Source organism: Alosa pseudoharengus, unplaced genomic scaffold, assembly GCF_046254945.1.
Source record: "Alosa pseudoharengus isolate Yale_2024_CS ecotype anadromous, Long Island Sound unplaced genomic scaffold, YU_APseudo_1.1 YU_APseudo_1.1_scf_1, whole genome shotgun sequence".
In the NCBI taxonomy this organism is placed as follows: Eukaryota; Metazoa; Chordata; class Actinopteri; order Clupeiformes; family Clupeidae; genus Alosa; species Alosa pseudoharengus.
This window is the reverse complement of record NW_027468564.1, coordinates 46,202,699-46,226,310: the sequence shown is the minus strand read 5'-3', so window position 1 is coordinate 46,226,310 and position 23,612 is coordinate 46,202,699. Positions and strand designations below refer to the sequence as shown.

At 42.0% G+C, this 23,612-nt stretch overlaps 1 protein-coding gene across 1 annotated transcript; it reads left to right on the top strand.

Annotated features, from left to right (window-relative positions):
- The first annotated feature begins 2,171 nt into the window (after window positions 1–2,171).
- slc2a15b (solute carrier family 2 member 15b) lies at window positions 2,172–22,134 on the top strand. The gene is made up of 12 exons (XM_076280403.1): window positions 2,172–2,216; window positions 5,282–5,380; window positions 10,927–11,087; window positions 12,988–13,112; window positions 14,508–14,653; window positions 15,984–16,116; window positions 18,173–18,360; window positions 18,655–18,765; window positions 19,785–19,886; window positions 20,228–20,303; window positions 20,459–20,586; window positions 21,910–22,134. Exons 1-12 carry the CDS (start codon window positions 2,172–2,174, stop codon window positions 22,132–22,134), a joined length of 1,539 nt encoding a protein of 512 aa, XP_076136518.1.
- Window positions 22,135–23,612: the final 1,478 nt, after the last annotated feature.

The following is a 23,612-nucleotide window of genomic DNA, read 5'->3' as shown; positions in this document are numbered from 1 at the left end:
ATGGGCAGCTACATAGCTCATAATCCAAAGCAGTAGCCTAAGGTCTGAGACCCCCAGAGAAGGTAGTGTGAACAGGAAGAAAACTAAGGCCCCATCAGAGCTGTGCACCAGAAGTGCACCAGATAGAGATCCAAGTCCTGTGAATGTGAATACAAAATTAACCCTTTTGTATTCACTTCTCTTTTGTTTTGGTCCACTTTCTGGTCCCCTTTTAGTGGACTGAGTTTGGTTATTAGGGACTATATATGAAAATACCCTTGAGAGAAATGTGTAGGATTGAGAGGTGTATCAGTGTGTGTGTGTGTGTGTGTGTGTGTGTGTGTGTGTGTGTGTGTAGTCTTCTACTGATATAGAACTGCTATATACAGGGTGCGATTTGTGTAAAAACCAGAGGGGGGGGGGTTGAATAAGTTTGTTAACCCCCCCCCCCAAAAAAAAATAAAAAAATATATACCCTATATTCTTTTTGCCACCTTTGTAACATTTTAGTTTTAGTTTACCGTGGTGTATGACTTTAAACAGCGAGTGTGCTTGGTATGATCAGCTCCTCTAATGCAGGGTAGGACTACGTTTTGACAAGCATACAAATTCACCTTGTTCTTGCCCCATCTGAAAGGACTCCTACTTTTGCTGCCTCCATCCTTTCTGTATTTGTTATGTAAAAAAACGTTGTATATGATGGCACGAAGTCTTAAGTTAGTGAATTGGCTAACAGTGTTGGTAACCAAATGGCCTACACATTGCGCTACACACTGCGTAGGCTACGTGCATTCTCTCTCCTGCTGATTTGCGTTCAGTAGCCAAGTGCGTAATATTGCAAAAGTTGAAAAAATAAATGTGTTTATTGTAGCCTACAGAAAATAAATAGCCTATCATACTGTCAGTTAATTGCCTACAGTGCAGTGAAGAGTTTGGAGAATAAAGTTATAGGGCAACTTGAAGTTTTATGAAAATAATTTACGAACCAGAACATAAACACCATGAAGCTTCTATTTCTTGCAGCTGTTAAAACACCCGCTAGATAGTTTAAATACCCACCAACATTCGTTTTTGCAGTACAGATTATTTCTAAAAGTTATTTGTCTACTAGGGCTAGCCTACTGGCTGATTTATCAAACGAGTGCTTTCTCGTTCGTCCTCCGCAAACTACAGGTGTTTCGGTAGAGAGCCATTGAATAAGCGATGCCAAGTAATTTCTGTAACACTTTTTGTGACATTCAGCAAATATCTCCTCATTTAATGTAAGTTCCTTCGGACAATAGGCCTACGTTCTACTCTACGTGCAGTTGTCCTCCATCTCAGTTGCATCAGTTTTCTAATTTTGAAGGTTCTAAAACATTATTATGCTTCACTGAATCCTTCTCGTTTTCTTTCATTTGTCCAGCTAACTTTTCCATTGAAACCAGCCATTTATGATGGATTACACACTGAACATTCTGAAATGTCCTGCACGATCAAGGCCAAATTAAGTTATCACGCAGCCACTGTGTCAGCAGCATGAGTGCTGACGGTGACGGTGCGTTTCTGATGTCAGATTATTATGTAGGCTAGCCGACACGTTGCAGCGTTTTACTTATATGAAGTAGCATTAATCAATATGAGGGGCAGAGGGGGATAAATGTTGTCCCCACCGGGGATAAAAAATAATTTAGCAGAGGTAGGGATAGGACAACCAGAGGGGGGGGGCCTACAAATCGCACCCTGGCTATATATATTACAGTATATAGACATTAACCTTTCACACAGGGACCCTAAAAAACGGTGTAGGTGTGAATGTTTGAAGTACTATTAGTGAGGATCACAGGCATTAGCAAATTACTTAGGCGACATTTAGCATGGCACAACGTTTCCCGCAAATCACACAAAAGTTTGCCACAAACATTTAATTTTTGTAAGGGAATGCTTAGGAACTGTTGATCCACACGGCGCGGAAACGCAGTGAAGTCAATGAGGGCAGGATCATTCCCTCGGGAACTACAACGATTGGTAGGAATCCCTGCTGTCTCAGTCGTTGCTCTTAGTTTAAACTCCTGTCAGTCACAACAAAACACGCCCTCCCTTCTACCAGCGCAACATGGACCGTGAAGCGATGAAATAAACTTTTACAGTGTTTTCAGCCTCTTCACTCAGCTGCTCTGCGTAACGGGGAGCCGCTGTCTATGTATCCATAAATGGCGGAAGAGGTCTTGATTGATTCTTCTGGGAAAATCTCTGGGGTAAGAGATAGTCATAGTTTTTCCCCCTTTTAACTACCTAGAAGTGCACTTTGTTTATTCGCTTAGTTGACTTCATGTTGTAGTCTGTAGACAGTAAGTAGCAGTGAGAGAGATGGACACAGGGCAGGCAGGTTGCACCGTTGAATTGTAGCATGTATCGTCACCTGACGTTGTCTGACACTTCGTTGCATTTTGTGATGTTTGTTTGTCTTGAAATCTTGAGTGTCATCCGTTTGGGTCTTTCTTTTGTCACAGCAAGATTTTAGCAAAAGGATAGTTAATTGAACTGATTTCGTGTACATTTATTACCACATTGCACACACAGAGAGAAGAGGAAGGCTCGAAGAATATCTTTAAAATTAGCCGACATATAAAAAGGCTAGTCCGACTGGCTGCAGTGTAGTGCTCATAGCGTGGATATGAAATGTGACTTGAAATCCGTCTAAAACAACTTGCTTGTGGATGTCTGACGACTCCTGCAAAGCTCTGTGGTGAGCAACGCGAGCACGCGCAAGGAAACCAGTAGGTGGAAAAACCAGAAGGCACGCAGCGGGATCCGACTCCTGTGTGCACTAATTTTCAAAGAAGGGCTGAATTGCCATTTATTTGATAAACAAGACACCATTGTTTTGGCGGCCTTTCTCACGTGTAATTGCATAAGTTTATTCATCTGACTGTTCAGTCTCTAAATTAAACTTCTGGTCATATGTAAGCTATTACTGCATTGTAGCCCACTTACAAGCAGACACGCATTGCTTTGACAGAACACAAGAACATAGACCATTTAAGATGTTTAGCATCGGTCTGTCAAATAATACCCCAATTGTCAGACAGTTGTTTTTCTGTGACACTTGTAACCTTGATGTAAACATCATGTCTAATATACGCAGTGGTCAAGCCTGCCGTAGTCTCACAAAGAAAGTCATCTTAGGCTAGTTAGAAGTTCTGAAAGTCATCCTCTCCAGCTCATACAAATTGTTTTGAACGTGCTGTGCCCCCCGCACTGTATTAGCTGTGTGCAAGGAGGGACCTCTGGGTAAAATCCTCAGTAACCCTGAGCCTGTGTTCTTATACAGCGGGTTAAGCCTTGAGCGTTGCAATCATGTGTGGGGCCTGAGTCCAAGACACAAGCATCAGCAGCAGTTTTTTTAGTTTTTTTTTTATTGGATCTTGTGTTCAGCTTCTTTTGAATGTGACCATGCAAGTTTTTTTGTCTAGTATAGCGTTAAAAAGTTCAGTGATCTAAATGCACACAAATGTCCCTGTTTTTATACATTTGTTTTACATTTAGAATGGCATTGATTTTATGTGTTTTTTATGTGGGCTATAACCAGTGGGAACTATGGAACTGCCACTTCAGAATTGGTCACATTTTTTAATAGGTTGGATATGACGGTAGTCTGTAGGCTTTATGAGGCACTGTGTTTATTATTCAGATCATTCCGTTGTAGGCCACACCCAAAAATGCAAATGAGCTATGTCTCCAGTCATTTTTGGAATCTAAATTCCTTTTGCAAATGCCACACTTTTAGTGCTGATTTAAGCAAAAATCAGAAGATTTACCTCCACTGACTAGTTTGTGTGTGTGTGTGTGTGTGTGTGTGGGTGCATTCTTCTGGCAAGAGGCTTAACGTAACCCAAGTTGGCAAGGGAAATCTTCACCCGCTTTGGCATGAGTTCATTCAGCATCTGACGGAGTCATGTGCACTGTCCGGGTGGCCTGCTGCCAACAGCATAATCAGAGAGACTGCATGCAGGTTCTGCTTCATGCCCCATCTTATTTAAAGCAACACAATGCAGTTCTTTTACAATAATATAACATCTTCACACAAATGTTGAGGCCATACTGACTTAGAACAAGGAGAATAGAATCTCTGACATTGTCCATGTGAGATGGAGACAGATGGTATTGCCCTGTGTAATGTTGTTGCCACTGGTAGGAGCAAGACCCTTGTCGCCGGTTTTGGATGAACTGGGTGCCCCTTTAGTGCTATGGATATGCTGTGTAAAAAATGTACATTGTGTTACTCTGAAAATGAATGTGTTGAAAACAACATAACTTGCATTGTTTTTTTAAACACATCTCTGTGTCCAAATAGGGACAACACAGTTTGTGTTGTTTCCTTTTTTTATTTGTTGCAATATGTGTTGAAAATAACACAACTTACGTTGAAAACGACACAACTTGCATTGTGTGTTTTTTTTTAACACATCTCTGTGTCCCAATAGGGACAACACATTCGTTTTAAGAGTGTACTTTACTTTCCCACAGTATGCCGTTCTTGAACATACTCTGTATTGATAATGGCCTATATGGTGTTGATAATGGAGAATAAATGCTGCTGGCTTTGTGTGTTGTAACAGTACAGCTAGAGGGGCCACTGTTGAAGCAAAGTCGTACCCTGGCCTGGATGTAAATAGATTGACTGAAAGTGCCTGATTATTTCAATCATAGGTTTGAAGTAGGTTAAACAGTGTACATGGAGAGTCCATTCAGGTTAACCACTGGAAAAGCTCTTGGGTTAGATTACTGGTGCAGAAAGGAGCTTATGTCAAGATTCAAGGTTACTTTATTAGGTCTCCCAAGGGAGAAATTTGTTGAGAAAGCTGCCACAGCCACAATACAAAAGACATTACAGGACATATGTCATACATTGAGTAAATAAAAAATAAATAAAAGCGACCCAGTCACTTTATATATAAAACCCAGTGTTTTATATAATACATATATATTGGGATCATGTCCTCTGCGTTTGTACTCGTTTTAGCCCTTAGTGATGCTATTGGAAATGAGACATCTAGATAGGCTACATTTTGCTGTTGAGTAACTGAAAGATGATTAATCTCTTCTGAGCAACTGAAAGATGATTAATCTCTCAAAGTAAATGAAAGATGACTAATCTGTTCTGAGTAACTGAAAGATGTCTATCTAAGTTGTCAGTCTCTGCCTGTCTGTCTGCTTTTGCTCTTATCGGTGTATCTGTCTGTCTGTCTGCCTGCCTGTCTGTCTTCCGCCCTGCCTGTCTGTCTGCCTGTTTGACGCATCTCTTCTGTCTCCTCCCCAGCATCTGACCAAGTCCCTGTTAGCGGTAGCTTTTCTCTCGTCCTTCGGCAGCTCCATGTTGTATGGCTACAACCTGGCCGTAGTCAACTCTCCTGCTGAGGTGAGTGCCTTGGGGATCAAAGACCTGGATGGTCTGAATTCACACACACATACACACACAATCATTCACTTCATGTCAGTATAATCCCACACATAAAACCTTATTCAGCAAAACATGCCAGACTTACTTTGGCATGTTGACCAGATTGTATTGCTTTGTCAAAGTATCGGCAGGTTATGAAACATCCTTGTTAACTTTGTGTGAACAGGTAAGTGACTAGCTGTAGGTGTGCTAGCTGAGGTCCTGTGTCAGTGACCAACACACTCTCCAGTGAACATTCCCTCAAGTGACAAATAAACCTTGTGCTCCCAACCATGTGCGGTAGCATGCTGTAATTGGACTGGCTTCATTTTTTTAACAAAGAGAGTCTGGTGGCGGAGAGGAGGATGAGGAGAAGGAGGAAGAAGGAGGAGTAGGAGGAAAAGGGAGGAGGAAGATGAAGAGGGGGAGGAGGAGGAAGATGAGGAGGGTGGAGGCTCTGTTGGTCAGCACGGGCAGCCGGTGCAGGCTCCAATGTGGAAATTGGTTGGCCACCGTGGTGTTAATGGGCTGTAATGTGGAGAATGGGCGTTAAGTGGCCCCTGCCTGTCCTTTGAGGAGTCACGAGAGCCAAAGTGTGTGTGTGTGTGTGTTTGTGTGTGTGTGTGTGTGTGTGTGTGTGTGTGGAGGAAGGGAGTGGGTGGTAGGTTAGTCTTTAAAGCACATGAACTGACAGATGAGGAATTCCATGCTGCTGTTAGGAAAGCTGATGAAACCACAGAATCACAGCCAGATGAGTTAAGTTATCAACCGTGACCTGAGATGACCAAACAAAACAGGAGAGAGATAGTGAGAGAGAGAGAGAGGAGTGGAGTCACCTGACTTGAGAGAGAGATTGATAGAGATAGAGGAGAGGACAGGAGTCACCTGACTTGTAGATAGACAAGAGTGGCGCATATAGTCCAAAAAATAACCTCTCCTTTTATTCTCCTCCTCATCTCTCTTCTTTTCTTCTCCTCCTCCTCCCTCCTTTTCTCCTCCTTTTCCCTCTTCTGTCTCTTTTCCTCTTCCAACTTCTTCACACATAATACGCAACCACAATTCCCCCTTGACCACATTTCTGGGAACGATACAGCGTGATGGAATGTGTGGTGGTCATGCCTGTTAAAAAGTCACTGATAGGCATCGCCTCGCTTCTGCGTTCGTCTCACGTGAGGGGATTAAATGCCCCAGATGGACCAGACAATGCCCCCGACATTGAAAAAGCTAGCCAAGTTCTCTGGCCAGTGGGAGTCACAGGCTGTGGTCAAGCACTGCCTTAATATTGCAGAGTATTGGCAGGTTTTCACTCTGAATGATTGGAGCTTATTTGGTTATTCACTTTACCTTGCATCAACGTCCAATTGAATGAGAGTCTAAATGAGATTTTAATGACCATTCATTAGGAGGCAAGTTATGGGGTGACCTTCTTTCCCCAGTGTGGTCAGATGACAAGCTAGCAGCTCCATGTTAGTAATTACATTACGCATTGTGTAGCAAGCCTCCGAAATTTGCAGTGGCATGGGGACTAGAATTTTCTCTAAATGCCACACGCGCTCCCGAAGATGTTATTTTACAGTAACTCTTCAACCCTATAAAATTTGGTCCGTTGTCCCGTTTTGTCAGCTGACTTTACCCAGGGCAAGTTCAAGTATGTGGGCTTGTAAATAAAATAAAAGATCCATTTTATTTATTCACGCGTTCTCAAAGAACTACCTCGTCACAGTGTATGCACAGTGTAAACGAGACTCAACAAGACCATAGCAGTGTATCTTTAAAACACAACAGTCAACATTGACAGCCATCCTGGTTTAACAGCCTGTAGGGCACCGGAGAGTGAGGGAGCAATAGAGAGAGAGGTGGAGAGAAAATGAGAGGAAATGGGGAAGAGTAGAGAGACCATAGGAGAGGCCATGGCATAATGTCATATCCATTCCATTCATTTCCTTCCCCGTTTGTTTCAGAAACAATAGACATGTTGTCATGTGATGGAAATGACTAATTACCCAACATCATTTGATTTATTGAAATTGAATGGAATATTTAACTTATTAGTTCGTCTGACGCTTCGATCCAGAGCAACGTCCAGATGTCAATCATTACAGGGCCAGTCTCCCTGGAGCACATTATTGTTCAGTGCCTTACTCGAAAGCGCAACAGCCGCAGCCGGGATCTGAACCCACAGCTGCTAGGCTGCTGCACGCTAACTCAGCTCCTTGGCCACTACACTACCGCCAGCTTTCACAAATTAATCCCTGAAATGGATTAATTAAAAGAAATAAAACTTGATCATGGTGAAGCATGAACAAATAGGCAGAAAGCAACCACTGAATATTAATCCTCATAAAGCCTATTCTTTGTTTTGAGCACAACCTCGTGGCACAGACTGATTCCTAACTTGATACATTTGATAGATTTTATACAGACTTAAACTTTAACTTATTAAGCAGAAATGTGTCATTCTGTGAAACGGGTGCCATTAAATGAGATGCAGAAGTCACAATCTAGAGGCAATGTGTGTTTCTAAAACATAAAGATAATAATTCAACAATTCTTGCAACATTTGATGAAGAAGAAAGTACTATTTTAAAAAGTATCACACTATTTTTAACCATTTTTCACAAATGCATGGCCATTTACATGTGTCCGGATTGACCACCACGACATATACATCTAAAATATCAGCACATAAATGTTATATTCTTATCAAACTTTTGTTATTTTCAGAATTAAATAAACTTTCCTAATGACATTAGACATAATACTCAGAATTAAATTATGTTTTTTGGTAAATATTTAATGATTCTTTTGCGTCCCCTGGTTTGACCACCCCGTCACATTAACTTGTTTTGTCTGTTAATAGCATACTGTCACTTGAAATGAATAGGAAGACATTAGCTCTATTAGGCTGTAGTATGAAAAAGCTGTGATTTTTTTTTTCAAAGGACCCTCCCATTCAATTTCTATGAACCTCTACCAAACAGTTGAAGTGCCAGTTTATGGTAAAAGTCAGTTATCTGACTTTGGCATGAGATTATTGTGTTTTACTGAAAGAAAAAAGTTTTTTCCCCAAAAAAGTGGTATTATCTTGTAGCCCTGGTCCCAGAGTTTAAGAAAATCATGTTAACAAGAAATTAACTCATTCCCACTGTACCTGCAGACCACTTAAGTAAATTTATTATTGAAATGAATGAGATTCTATGGATTTAGGTGAAGAACGTGTACACATAATACATTTTGGTCTGTACTATGAAGAGAGAACTGATTCAACTATATAATAAACCATATATTTTCTGAAAGCTTAGACCCTCAGGATGTGATCTAACATGACATGAGACATGTCCCACCCTCCTCATTAGTATGCAGCCCATGCATAACACATTGGGTATTGGTAAATCGGGTATATGGCTGATACCTTTGGGTCTGTGCCATTTAGGAAAAACTGGTTCAACTATATAAACCATATATTTTCTGAAAGCTTAGACCCTCAGGATGTGATCTAACATGACATGAGACATGTTCCACCCTCCTCATTAGTATGCTGCCAATGCATTACACATTGTGTATCCAGATGCTGAAAAAGCATTTGACCGTTTAGAATGGAGTTACCTGTATGAAGTTTTAGCTGCATATAACTTCCCAAATGAAGTTATAAAAATGATTAAAACTGTTTACAAATCTGCTGTGGTATATGTTTATTCAAATGGTAGGCTACTCTATCAGAGGCAATTCAAATAACTAGGGGCACAAGGCAGGGATGCCCACTATCCCCATCACTCTTTGCCTTGGCTATAGAGACGATGGCTCAAAAAATTTGCCAATCAGATATGATAAGTGGTATTAATATTGGAAGACAATGTTATAAACTTAGTTTGTATGCAGACGATCTGATGTTGTATTTGACTAACGCAGAAAAATCCATCCCATATCTAATGAGAATTATTGAGCAGTACTCAAAAATATCTGGTTACAAAATGAACATAGAAAAGACAGAACTTCTATCAACAACAGGACTTTTACCTAAAAATCATAACTTATTAAAATGCAACTTTAAATGGCAGAAGGAAAGGATTAAATATCTAGGGTGTTATATCAGTTCAGATAAAGCTAAATTATATAAAGATAATTATTTACCATTAATTAAGGAACTTAAGACAAGTCTAGATAAATGGGCAGACTTGCCTATTAACTTAATTGGCAGAATTAATATGCTTAAAATGATATGGCTTCCTGAATTCCTATTCATCTTTCAGACAATACCAGTGATCCCCCTAAGGATTTTTTAAAAACCATAAATAAGTTATTTAGCTCTTTCATCTGGTCAAATAAGGAATAAGTAGGAAATTACTTCAGAATAAGAGAAAAGAAGGGGGGCTAAATTTCCCAAATCTTGAGTTATACTATTATTCTGCTCAGTCTTTTTATATTAACAAAATCATTAACAGATCAGAAGGAGATATGTGGGTAAACATAGAGGACCATCAGCTTGAGGAAAAAACATGTTTTTAGCCTTATTTACAAAGCAGAAAATTTAAAATGTCAGTTTTGTCACAAATAGCACACTAAGAACATGAGAGAGATTAAAACATGTTTTAGATATAGAAATCACTGTCCCAAAGAATACAAGCTTGTGGAATAACCCATCCATCACCATACAGAAGGAGGAGCTGAAGTGGAGATCATGGTGCGACAAAGGAATAACAACTATTGGAGATATTATTTCTCATAATATAAAGTCATTTGAACAATTGGCCTAAAATGCCTAAAATGCCTAAAATGACTTTGGTAGGCCCTCCTCTCGACACATAGCCCAGGGCCACTGCTGTTGGGTGGCTATATGTAAACCAATTTGTTCATGTACACTTCCAACTCTTTTCTGGCAACGCCTTGATGAAAACACACACACATACATACACACACACACATACACATATTAAGTTGTTCTGTGTTGAAAGGAGACTGCTGTGCACACACACACACACGTATTAAGTCGTTCTGTGTTGAGAGGAGACTGCTGTGCATGCACACACACACAAACCCACACATGCGCGTTATTGGCAGACTGGCAAGTCATGGCAGTTGCAGGCTGGCTTCCTCTAGATATATTTAGTTCATTTGGGTGTATTCTTCAGTAGCTCTGAAGCTTTCTCTTGTTTTTATTGTTAATTTTATTTTCTTATTTGGGCTCCACTTCCATGTCTCCTATGGCCAGACATTTTGGCAGGTTCTTTGTAAACTACTATTTTTCTTACGCTTACTTGACAATGCAACATCAGGTCCCCTAGTAAATGTGTGTCTAAAAAAATCCAAATGATATTGACCATGATTCAATTTATAAAATCAATAAAAGGGGAAATATCCAAGAGTGTGAATACGGTTGAATATAAATGTGCATTGTGCATGTTGTTGTTCTTTGTCTCTTCCTCAGCATGAGAAAGTTTTAAAGAGTTGTCTGATGCTTTTCTAGATCTGTTTCATGTAGTGTCTCTCTCTCTCTCTCTCTCTCTCTCTCTCATTCATCTGTGCAGTACATTAAGGAATTCTACAACAGCACGCTGATCAGGAGAAATGGCGAGGGCGTGGATGAGCAGACCCTCACGCTTATGTACTCAGTCACCGTCTCCATCTTTGCCATCGGCGGCCTTATCGGTTCCTTCATGGTGGGAATTCTCGTCAGCAGATTCGGGAGGTACGGACGGAACGCCACGATTGTTCTGCTTCGCCCACATGTACAGCACAGGGCAATATTCCTGCGCATGCAGCTTCGCGTGCGGCACGTGAATGCGCACTATTGTGAGCACCAATCGAAAGGATTTTGTTCACCTTAATTGTATCCACGTAGTTTGAACTAGAACTGAACCTGTCGTAAGCCCAGTGGTAGGGTTTTAGAGTTCACAGACGTGAGATAATGTACAGCAGAACGACATTTGAAGGAGACATTTGTATAAGTAAACAGACCTGTATTGATCAAACCCTTAGTCATGCTTGAGTTTTCCACTAACAGCACTAACACTAACAGCCCCTTGTTCACACGAGTCACAGGGTCAAGTAAAGATAAGAGGGTGGATTGAGGCCTTGTGACGTGTCATGCCAACATTCCATTTACCTTATTGCCCTGTATGCTTTTGACATGCATATTCTAAACATGCATATCTGATGTAGTACAGATGTATTTGAATTATATACTGAGCAATCAAAATAAAAAAAGCAAAATAAGTTTGAATGAAAGTAAATGATGAACACCTATATCCTAACCAGGCCCGGGGTGGGTAATCGGGAGAATCGGGAGAATTCCCGATGGGCCGCTTCACTTTTGGGCCGGTCGAGGAAAAAAAATATTGACATTTGTCACGTTAGTCTAACTTCTCTTAAAGTAGGCTACGTTCCGCATTCTGTGCATGGCACCGTTGCCTCTGCATGGGTTGTAGCCTACCGTGTGAGGGAGTTCTCCCCTCCCAAAAAGAGTTGGTTGGGTCCATATAGCCCGTCTTTTCCAAAAAGTTTTCTCAGATACGGATAGCCGGGCCGGCCCTACAGTAGCCATAAGCGTCTGGAAGGATGGATGGTAGAAAGAGGCCAGGAGGGACTGAAACGGCCAGGTAGATGCTGCTAAATGTGCCAAGCTTCTAGATTAGGCCTACAGACAAAAGTGGCAACTGGTAAAGAGAGATAGCCTTTAGGCAATGCTTATTAGCAGTTATTGGGCTAATATTGGACGTTTTTAGCGTTGTCAAGCTATTTGCAAGCAACATATTACATTTCTTAAAATATTAGCCTTTTGTATCCGATTCATAGACTTTGCAGTAGGCCTATGCAAATATTAATAACAAAACTGAAGTTTGATCTGTGTAGGCCTATGCGGTAAAAATTGTAACCTCTGAGCAGCAGATCAACCAGTCGACCACTGAAAATGATGAGCCCGAAATTAGTGATGAGGAGGCCATGACTACAGGGACAAGTAGAGAGGATAAATTAAAGTTATTTAATGTAAGAAAGAGCAAAATATTTATGCTACATGATGAACCTAAATGCCTTGTTTGCTTAGAAGAGGGTGTAGTAAAGGAGTAGGCTAAATCACCAAACAACAATATAGCCTACCCATGCAAAAAACATGTAGCCTAAACATTAGTTCAATATGCCTCTAGGCTACATTTCAAAGGCTTTCTTTCTTTCTTTCTTTCTTTCTTTCTTTCTGTTTTTGTTAACTTGTGGAATATTTTTTGTTAACTTCTCAGTTGAAGTGAATTAATATAACCTTTACACATTTGTTGAACCATGGTACTAATAAAAACTACAGGATAGTAAGAGCTGAAATGTTGCTTCATTTATCCAATTTCCACCACTATGAAAAACGTGGGCCGGTCTTGGGCCTGAAACTCCCGGGCTGAAAAGTGGCCCCACTCCGGCCCTGATCCTAACCCATACTGTACAACCCGTTTCTGGTGTTTGTGTGTGTGTGTATGTCCATGAACGTGTGTGTGTGTGTGTGTGTGTGTGTGTGTGTGTGTGTGTGTGTGTGTGTGTGTGTGTGTGCGCGCGCGTGTGTGTGTGTGTGTGTGTGTGCGTGCGTATGTGTCTGTTTATCACAGAAAAGGGACACTGGTGTACAGCACGGTGCTGGTGTTCATAGGGGGCGCTCTCATGGGCTCCAGTAGGATGTGTGGCTCACCTGAGATGATCATCGTTGGGAGGTTTATCACCGGGATACACTCAGGTACTAGGGCAGCCTCTTACCTAACACACACACTCACTCACTCACTCACTCACCAAACAGTCTCACTCACGATTCAACACTCTGAGGGCCAGATGTACGTACATTTGCGAACGTAACGTTATCAGCGCCATGGACAAACCGCAGACTGCGAACGCTGACAGACCAAGTTTCCGTCGTATTTATCAATCGTTCAATCCTTGGTGTAAACTGTGCCTTTCTCTGCCTCTCTCCACCCATAAACGCAATTTACGAACGTCCACAACTGAATGGCAGAGCCTACAAGCGCAGTTGAATGAAGTTAACTGATGACAACATTAAAAAGAATCAAACGTTTAGCGATCATGAAATAATACCATAGATGATAAGATGTCAACGAGCAGGGAGATAATGAAGATCAGTAGTTCTACTCAAACTACTTGTGAACGTAGGCTATGGAAAATTGGTCAAATCTAGCAAGTAGGAAAGTTTAAGTGAATGACGTGAAAGTAAAAGTAAGACATTCGAAAGGCCAACGAAAGTTAATGTTGCTTTTGATAGTAGCCTACAAAGACTTGCAAAACTGGTGCTCTAAATAGCGATTCTGTTGTCTTTGAAAGGTTCTCTTATTGAAGCATTGAACTTCAATTTGGATTAACACCTGCTTTTACAAGGCGCAAGTATTTAGGCGCAGAATAGACGTGCGCTTTCAGGTGCAGTCTTTGTACATACCGCGGAATACATAATAAGGCGCTCTTTACTCTTCCCCTCCCATCTTTTTACGCTAAACTCCCACTTTCCCCTGGATCCTCCCATGAATGCATATGCATGACATGACAATCGCAATCTGCCACTTTCAGCTCCCGCGACAGGCAGTTTGCGCTTTTACATCATTGCGGCCTGTTTGTACATACCTCGCAATGATTTTACACGCACGTTGCGAAACAAATACGCCTGAAGTGGGCGCAAAAGCGTTAGTACATCTGGCCCTGAGAGTCAGACTGTCAAGCATTTATTGTGTATTGTTAAGTGGAAACGTCTAATGTACTGTTGTGACACTGAGTTCACTTTTAGAAGACCCTAACTGAATGATTAAGAGCCTACACACATACACACACACACACACACACACACACACACACACACACACACACACACAAATATAGTATGGTGTAAAGTATATCACACTGTTTTGTCTGCATTCAGTTTTTATATAGTTTCAGTCATTTTGCTGTGGATATTCCAGCAATGAATGCACTGGTCAGTGGTCATGGTTGTATGGGAAAAGTGCTCTACATTGAGTAGCTTAATATAGAAGGATTATATAGAAGGATTTGAGTGTTTGAGACTGACCTAATCTACATCTAAGCCTCCGATCACAGTTCTCATGTTCCGTTAACATTCTGTGCTGTTCTGCAGGGATCTCGCTCAGCGTTGTGCCCATGTACTTGGGGGAGATTGCGCCGAAGAACCTGCGAGGGTTCCTAGGACTCGTGCCCAGCATCTTTATCTGCATCGGAGTCTTCATCGCTCAGATCCTGGGTCTGCACGAGCTGATGGGGAAGGTGTGTGGCATACAACATGTGTAAACAATAAACAAGTAAACACAGATGAGTAAACAAGCATGTGTGCCTCAGCCAGGTCACTGGGTCACCATCAGCACAAGTTTCAGGGTCAAGTCCCAGATGAGGATTTAGAAAATGAGTCCGAACATGAGTCTAAATGTGGTTACTATGGTTAACATTGTGGTGGTGACCTTGCTAAAAGAAAGCATATACGAAGGGCTTTCAAAAGCTTTTAGACACTATGTGTATGTCTGTATGCAGGCATGGGCTAGGCCTAATAATATATAATTATTATATAATGGCTTCAAAAGTTTCTAAATAACTTTAATAAGTTCTGGTAACAATTAGAAGTTTTCCACTAGTGGCAAATGTGTTCGCCAGTGATTTGCCAACACACAATAATGGTAAACTTCCAATGAACTTCTGATGACAAACCTAATTTGCATGTGACCTTGAGCTACTAACTGAACTTCATAAACATTAAATGATTGTATAGTATAGTATAGTATATATACTTTTTTGATCCCGTGAGGGAAATTTGGTCTCTGCGTGTCTCTGCATTTAACCCAATCGGTGAATTAGTGAAACACAAACAGCACACAGTGTACACACAGTGAGGTGAAGCACACACTAATCCCGGCGCAGTGAGCTGCCTGCTTAAATGGCGGTGCTCGGTGAGGGGTTAGGTGCCTTGCTCAAGGGCACTTCAGCCGCGGCCCACTGGTCGGGCCTCGAACCGGCAACCCTCCGGTTACAAGTCCAGAGTGCTAACCAGTGGGCCACGGCTGCCCCTCAAGACTGTACTGTAAGAACAGTACAGTGATTAGGTGACTAAGGAAGTCAGAAGCGCTACTAACTCTACTGGTTAGGGCTTCGGGCTTGAAACCGAAGGGTCGCTGTTTCGATCCCCGAGCAGTAGGCACGGCCCTTGAGTACCCTTGAGCAAGGCACCTAACGCCTCACTGCTTCCCTGAGCACCACTGTAGCAAGGCAGCTCACTGCTCCGGGTTAGTGTGTGCTTCACTTCACTGTGTGTTCACTGTGTGCTCTGTGTGTTCACTAATTCACAGATGGGATAAATGCAGAGACCAAATTTCTTCTATACGCAAGTACACTTGGCCTAGAAACCTGATTTAAAAAAATAAATGAATACATTTTGAGTACATCATTTATTATACATTTAGAATACATTTTGAGTACATTTTAACTGAACTGAGTTCACTCAGGTATACAAACAAGGTGTGTTCAAGCATGGCTGCCCATGAGTTCAAGATTTTGACACGATGATGACGGTGGTGGTGGTAGTGATGACCTCATTTCCTTCACCCAGGAGGAGTACTGGCCCGTGTTCCTCTCTCTGGTCGTGGTGCCCACCTTCATCCAACTCATGCTGTTGCCATGGTTTCCAGAAAGTCCACGGTACCTGCTGATAGAGAAGCGAAACATCCACGCCACCATCACAGGTGAGCTAGACAAGCCCCTCCCACTTACCCAGGCACCCTTGTCTCTCCACTTATGCTTGTTTGTCCTGCTATCTTCGCTGTGGTTATTTCACACATTAAATGGAAGGGTATATAAATATATTTTTTTGTTGTTTAATCATTCTAAATATCTTGCATGCTCAATCAATCATCCCTTATATGGCTGTCACTCCCCTGTGTTCTGTGACAGAGCCAATAAGCCTGTAACCCAGAGAGTCTTTTTCAGGCTAAGCAGACAAATGAGTCAAATCATGTATTAAACTCTTTAGCTGTGAAAACATCAGCGTAATCTTAATCCTCAACACCCCTTCTGTGACATCCTGCATATTTCATATTGAATTTCCATTAAAAATAAGTTTTAATTCCAGGGTTGTGCAAAATTTGAATTGCAATTCTGCTTCCTGTTTGCTACCTCAATTGAAATGCAAGTGAAATTCAAGAATTCAATTGGAATTTAAGAGCCAGTGTAAATTCAATTCTGGAATTTTGCACAAGCCTGCCTAATCCGTATCACCACCCTCAAAGATGAGAACAACACATCTCACATTAGGTCCGTCTCCTAACAAGGAGCTCCTTCAACGGGGTACACCCCCCCCCCCCCACACACACACACACTAACCAAGCTGTCCAGGACACAGGCAAAGCTTGGCAATCAATGTGTGATTTTGGCCCAGTTTTAGCCCTGACTCTGTCAGACAGGGCAAACTATAGAATTGGGACAAATTGCTGCTGATTTTCTGTGCAGTTTTGAGCAGGCATGCTCACAACACCCGATTACATGTAACAATCAGTAACAATCAATGTTCCAATCCTGGACTAAACAGGTTGAACTTCTGCCATGATTTTTGGAGCAGTTTGAACATGTAATGCAAGCACAGAAATCGCAAATAAAAAACAAAGTGTCTACCTGGCTTATAGGTGATCAGCTACCTGTTATTGCCCCTTCCAACACACACGCACACACACTACACACACACACACACACACACACACACACAAAGGCTCCAGCACTGTCTCCCAAGGCCTCTGGACCTTAAAGTCTCTCACATCAAAGAGCAGCCAGGAGCTACCCACACGCGCAGCTTTGGCAAGCCAGCCAACTGGGACTAATACTCTGAAGTATGCAGGGAGAGGCAGAGGCAGGCAGGCAGTCTTGGAGGTAAAGAGGGTAGCAGGGCAATTAATATAGATTGTGGGCTTGTGGAAGTACCATTTATATCTATCACGGGTGTATTTAACCACAACCTTCTGGGGGCAAAGCTAGGATAAGAAAAGCTTGTGATGTGTCTATTTTTTATGATATTTGAGGTTTCATAAAAAGTTGGGATGAAGCCAAAAAAAAGGCTGCCCCAGAAGCAGCCATGTCGGGCTGGACCGAGCTTCTTGGTGCAACACACAGAATTGGCCCTGTGGGGGAATAGTATCATGTGTTTCTTTTTAAAAAATAAATAAATAAATAAAAGAGCTAATGAAGAACTTCCTCTTCAGTGAAACACAAATAAAATGTTGCTACATCATGTAGAGTATAGTGGTGTCTCATCACAATGAGTTTGTTTGTATGTAAGTTTCAGGAATATAGGTGCGCTCACTCAAACACTTTATAAAGTATTTTGGGTGTGAGTTAAAAATGTCAGTCTTGAGGAAACCGCACTCTCTTGTGTATTATACTTTGTTTGTATGTACTTCCTCTTCAGTGAAACACAAAGGAAATGTTGCTACATCATGTAGGGTCTAGTGGTGTCCCATCACAATGAACTTCCATGAGTTTGTTTGTATGTACTCATAAGCCCATCTCAGTGTTTGTGAATATTGTCGCATACAAGCACAGTGTGAGCAATTACTGTCCATGCACTATTGGGTGTGTTTATAAAGCTATGCGTTCATGTGTATGATTTAAACTGTATGAAATGTGTAATGTTGCCACTTATTAAAGTAACTAATGCATTTTATATCATAGGCAATAATTAAGATGTTAGGTTGTTAGGAAGAGGGCCATTATACCTGGTTGTTCTCTGAAGAGCTGTGTCGCCCCCTGCAGCCCTGAAGTGGTATCGCAGGCGGAGCAACATCCAGGCGGAGGTGGAGGAGATGCAGGAGGAGCAGCGGTCGCTCTCGTCCGTCCAAACCCTGTCCGTGCTCGAGCTGCTACAGGACCGCACCGTCCGCTGGCAGGTGCTGACTGTCATGGTGGTCAACGCCGGCATGCAGCTCTCCGGCATCGACGCGGTGAGCCATATGTGTGTTTGTGTCGGGGTGTACAGTATGTGGAACTGTGTGCGTGCGTGTGTGTGTTTAAGAAACTTTAGAGGATGATTCCGTGTGAGTATATGTCTGGATCTGTGGTTTGATTGTGACTAAGCCCACATATTGTTCTTTGGGCAAAATCAAATATTAGCTTGGGCTGTGTCTGTGTGCAGTGTTTGCAGATTCCCTCTTGTAATATCATTTCTATCATGCATCATCTTTTTGTTGTACCGTCACTGTTCCATGTTCTCACGTATAATGTCTTTCGGACTCCAGATCTGGTTCTACACCAACGACATCTTTGAGAACGCAGGCATCCCCCCGTCCCAGATCCAGTACACCACGGTGGGCACCGGGGCCATCGAGGTCATCGCGGGCCTAGTCGGGGTGAGAACTCACCGACCACCTTCACAGCACACTAGTGCCTTCACCATATGCAGTGGTGTAGTCTAGTTAGCTGTAGTGGATATACTGTGATGTAGTAGTTAGCTGTAGTGGGTATACTGTGGTGTAGTCTAGTTAGCTGTAGTGGGTATACTGTGGTGTAGTCTATTTAGCTGTAGTGGGTATACTGTGATGTAGTAGTTAGCTGTAGTGGGTATACTGTGATCAATCCCAAATGTTAATACCTATCCTTGCCTTTTTTAAGTGGGTATACTGAGATGGTGATGCGTTTTAAGTGGTTATGCGTAGTCCTGCATATCACGTAGACTACACCAGTGGTTCTTAAACTGGGGGTCGGGACCCCCAGGGGGGTCGTCAAAAATATTGGATGGGTCGCGAAATGATTTGCATTTTCTAAAGGTTTTTAGTCAAAGGCTGCCATTGATATACAGTAATGCCTTTGGTGTTGACATAGCCTACCGATGAGAGAACAGTAATGAATACAGTAATGCCTTTGGTGTTGACATAGCCTACCGATGAGAGAAGACATTTTATGCCTCTGTTTCCAATGCCCATCTCGCCACATTTTGAAACCAAATTCCGCCAGTTAGAGAGAAGGAGGTCGCGAGACTTGGCCCATGTTTTTTGGGGGGTTGTCAGACAAAAAGTTTAAGAACCACTGGACTACACCACTGACCATATGGTAGTTATGGCCAGTTCGGCTATTTAGCTGGAGTGCAGCCTGGGCAGGTGCGTAAACAATCCCAGCCTATTACAAACACAATGCTTCAGGGGCATGGAAGGGAGGAGTGCCATTTTCATTGACTGTAGAGCTCAAATGTCTTTTGAGGGTCTCATAAAACCCAAATGCAGACCCTGCCTCTAAATCTCCACTGGAGGTGCTAAAGGCCTTTTGAATGGTGATTTATAATTGCAGTTCTAAAATGAATGACTGAATAGAACAGAACAGAAATAAAGATTTTTTTTTAACCGGTGCTGTTCTCCATGTATCACCCTGTTAGTGCTTCACCATTGAGAGACTGGGCAGAAGACCCCTCATGATTGGTGGATTCAGCTTCATGGGATTCTGCTGTGCTGGAATCACGCTGTCACTTATCCTTCAGGTCTTTGTCAACTCACTCTATTCTCATAAGAAGCCCACTCTAAACAGCACACTGGCTGCACATTTTACATGACTTTTTTTTTTAATAGTTTTTTAGTTGTTTTTTTTTTTTTACTAATTTAACTATTTTTACCATTTTCAGCTGTGCTATTCATTTACTTTATAATAATTCTCATCCTTTGTGTTGATGTTTCCTTAGCCAATTTTATTTGAACTATTTCACTGGTAAATGTACTTGTACTCAATGTAAATGTACTTTACATACTTGCACTGTATGTAAAGGCCATGTGTTTTTTAACTGGCATCCTTCCCAATCTGCTCTCTGTCTGAAACCACCTCCAGGCCCGTGCGCCCTTCATGCACTACATTAGTGTGGCCTGTGTGGTGGGAATCATCGCTGGCTTCTGCATAGGACCAGGTATGTACGGCTCTGTGCTCTCCACAGCACTCAGCTGTCTCAGGGAATTTCAGTGTTGTACTGTGCTGTCAACATCTGTGGTTATCGTGCTATAAGCAAGTGTGTATAAGTGTGTGTGTGTGTGTGTGTGTGTGTGTGTGTGTGTGTGTGTGTAGCCGGTGTGCCTTTCTTGATGACGGGGGAGCTCTTTAAGCAGTCCCACAGACCTGCTGCCTTCATAGTGGGAGGGTCACTCAACTGGCTGTCCAACTTTACCGTAGGATTCATCTTCCCTTTCCTGCAGGTGAGTCAGATTATAGGAGAGGTGGCTGCAGTACCATAGAATTACAAAAATAATTCATGACAATCCATCATGGCTTGTGAGTGAGAGCTGCCGTATTAGGGTACACAGTACAAATGAAACTGAAGGTAAATTGAAGTGAGTGGGATTAAGCAGATATTTTTAGAACAAGCTCACTAATGTTCTTTAACTCTAACAATCTTTAACATTCTTTATTATACGGCTCTTCAGAGTGCTGCAGTGCTGCAGTTCCATTCACATGAATGGGCCTTCCCAACGTTCGGAGGTCTGTTAAATATAATCACCACTGCAAAGTGTATAATGGCCGCTATCAATGGCAACAGGTTTTGTGCCTTGAATTCACATCTTTCATATCACTCCGCAAAAAGTCCATTCGCTTATTGCAATGGAATTTCAATGAAAGTGAAAGTCAGCTATTAATACGTTGCCACGCAACACCTAAACTCTCAAGTTCTATCTGTGTGGCAAACTATTTATTTTGTCAGCGGAAGACACGAAACGGTAGCAAAATCATTTTTAAAGACCCATTGTGTTAAGTTTCTTTTCTCGTTTTGGCAAGTTGCCGAATAGTAAGCGGGATAATGTATTGTCTGCCGGTAATTATGCGAAAATAAGTCCCTTCAGGTCGAAGCAAAACCCCTCCGCTGCGCGTCGGGGTTCTGTTCTCCCTGTCGGGACTTATTTTCGGATAATTACCGGCAGACAATACATTATCCCTTACTTAGCATTCTTTATATCATTAACATTGTTTAATTATTTAACATTCTCTAACTTACTAACATTCTTTAACTCTAACGTTCTTCTTACTAACATTCTTTAACTCTTTAACATTCCTTAACTGGCAAGGACTCTTTTAATGCTTGGGTGTAGGTATATGAGCCGACCATTTATTAGGTGATGATGCTACCACTGTTTTACTACACTTCAAGCATTATATTATATTGTTGTATAAGTAAGGGATAACAGCTGCCGAGGTGTCCCGATATGCGGAATTAATGGATGAGGCGGAAGCAAAGAACTCCCCGACGCACAGGACGCATTTCCTCAGCCAAATCTAAAAAATATGAAGGACACCTGGTGTCACAACACAAGATCATTAAATTAGATATAATTATGGGAGAATGTAGAAGAATTGTTGTTCAACATATAGGTACAATATAATAGTTTCAAAGAACAATAATACATATTTCAGATATTTTCTCTCTGCAGCCACAGCAAATACCTAAAGAAAGAATCTGCCATTTTTCCCCCACATGTCTCACCTATAAGCTCTCTCTCTCCTGTCCTGTCTTTATGCTGGTGTAGATGTCCGCCGGGGCCTACTGCTACCTGGTCTTCTTCGGCGTGTGCGCAGGGGTGTCGGCCTACGTCTACTTCATCATCCCCGAGACCAAGAACAAGACGTTTGTGGAGATCAGCCAGATGTTCAACACCAAGGACAACTCCATGGAGATCCACGCCCTGGGCATCACGGCGCACGGCAGCAAGATGAACGGCTACGGCGCCCTGGATGAGGAGAGGGAGAAATAAAGGGAGAGGGGAAGGAATAGAGGAGTGGTGGATGAAGAGAAAGAGAAACAGAGGATAAGAAAATTTCAGTCAGAGGGAGAGGAAGGGTAGATTTAGCTGGCTGCTAGCTGGCTGTGGGGTGGTGTGTGTGTGTGTGTGGGGGGGGGGTCGGTTAGGAATATGTTGCACAAAACTCTGTACTGTCTGTTTTGCCTGTGGGGGTTTTAGCATAATGGATTGGAGTTCAATGAGTACTCTTAACAGTTCGGTACAATCATCTGTTGTCGTTCGTTGTATTTAAAAATGTCATTTGGTTTTGTGCCAGAGTTTTACAGAAGAGGTTCTTTGGCACATCCCTCAAAAAGTGCCGCAGAGAGCCTGGTGTACTACTGCTGTGGTGGGATGAATGGCCTCTGCATATGAATGTATATGAATACGTCTTTAAATGCAGTTTCTCACCTTTCTCCATCCTCTGTGTCTGTATGAGGATTGTGAGTGACAAGTGTACATTTACCAGGCACCTGTGGTACCTATATGTGAACCATGTACATGTGTTACATCATTGGAAATGATTGAGCTGTTTCATAATTTAAATCATCATTCTTTTCATCCATTTACTCAAAATGTTACTGATGAGTTAGTTGCAGAGTCATGCTGAGCACCAAGTCATGTGTTGTAATTTGTACTTTCTTAAGTTATAGTTTCTGTTTTATATCCAGACTTCACATGGTTCCTATTTTCCAGTGTTATCAGTGAATGGAACCAGTCATAAATACCTGTATTCATTCATTCATCTGCATTTCAACATGGTGCCTACGTAACGTTTGCCTCCTCCTTAAAGGTTGTATCAGCGATCGCAGACCCAAAAAAGGTCCAAACATAAATGATCACATTCATTTAATCTTCCCTAACGAACCGCTAGCTGCCTGCCCCATAAGCAGGCCGTCAAAAAAAAACACGTCTCTGTAGGCAGCCTAGGCTCTGAGATCTGCACAAAAAAACAATTGCTACCAACAAGTGTTGCCAACCACTCAAAGGCAAAATAAAGTGTTCCAATCAATAACCAACGAGATGCGCGTTCAGGAGAGTTTCAATTTCACGGGAGGGAGGGGGAGGGAGTAGCGAGCTATCTCTCTGTTTTGTTTGAACGTCAACAGAAGTGACGTTACTTCGCCATCGCTGATACAACCTTTAAATTGTCGAGTGGCCCTCACCAGGACAGGGGTCCTCTCTCGTGCACAGATGTCGTGACGGAGTGCTAATCGAGCAACACAGTTCTGGCCTCAGTTTCAGGGACAACCTCACACTTGAGCGTTTGTGTTTTGTTTTCTTCTGTGTGCAAATAATAATTACTATAATTATATAATTCTTATTAATTAATGATGATAATAATATAATTGTTAATAATAAATTATAAGAACTTTAATGACCTTGACCTTTTCTCCTTGCACAAGGGAGTTGTTGAACATGACTACTGTGGTAGCCATTCTATATCCCAA

Excerpts from the sequence above, each read along its gene's own strand:
- slc2a15b (XM_076280403.1), top strand. The coding sequence starts at position 2,172 with ATGGCGGAAGAGGTCTTGATTGATTCTTCTGGGAAAATCTCTGGG. Across the intron at positions 13,113-14,507 it reads TATCACCGGGATACACTCAG|GGATCTCGCTCAGCGTTGTG; the intron begins GTACTAGGGCAG and ends GCTGTTCTGCAG. Across the intron at positions 18,766-19,784 it reads TCATCGCGGGCCTAGTCGGG|TGCTTCACCATTGAGAGACT; the intron begins GTGAGAACTCAC and ends TCACCCTGTTAG.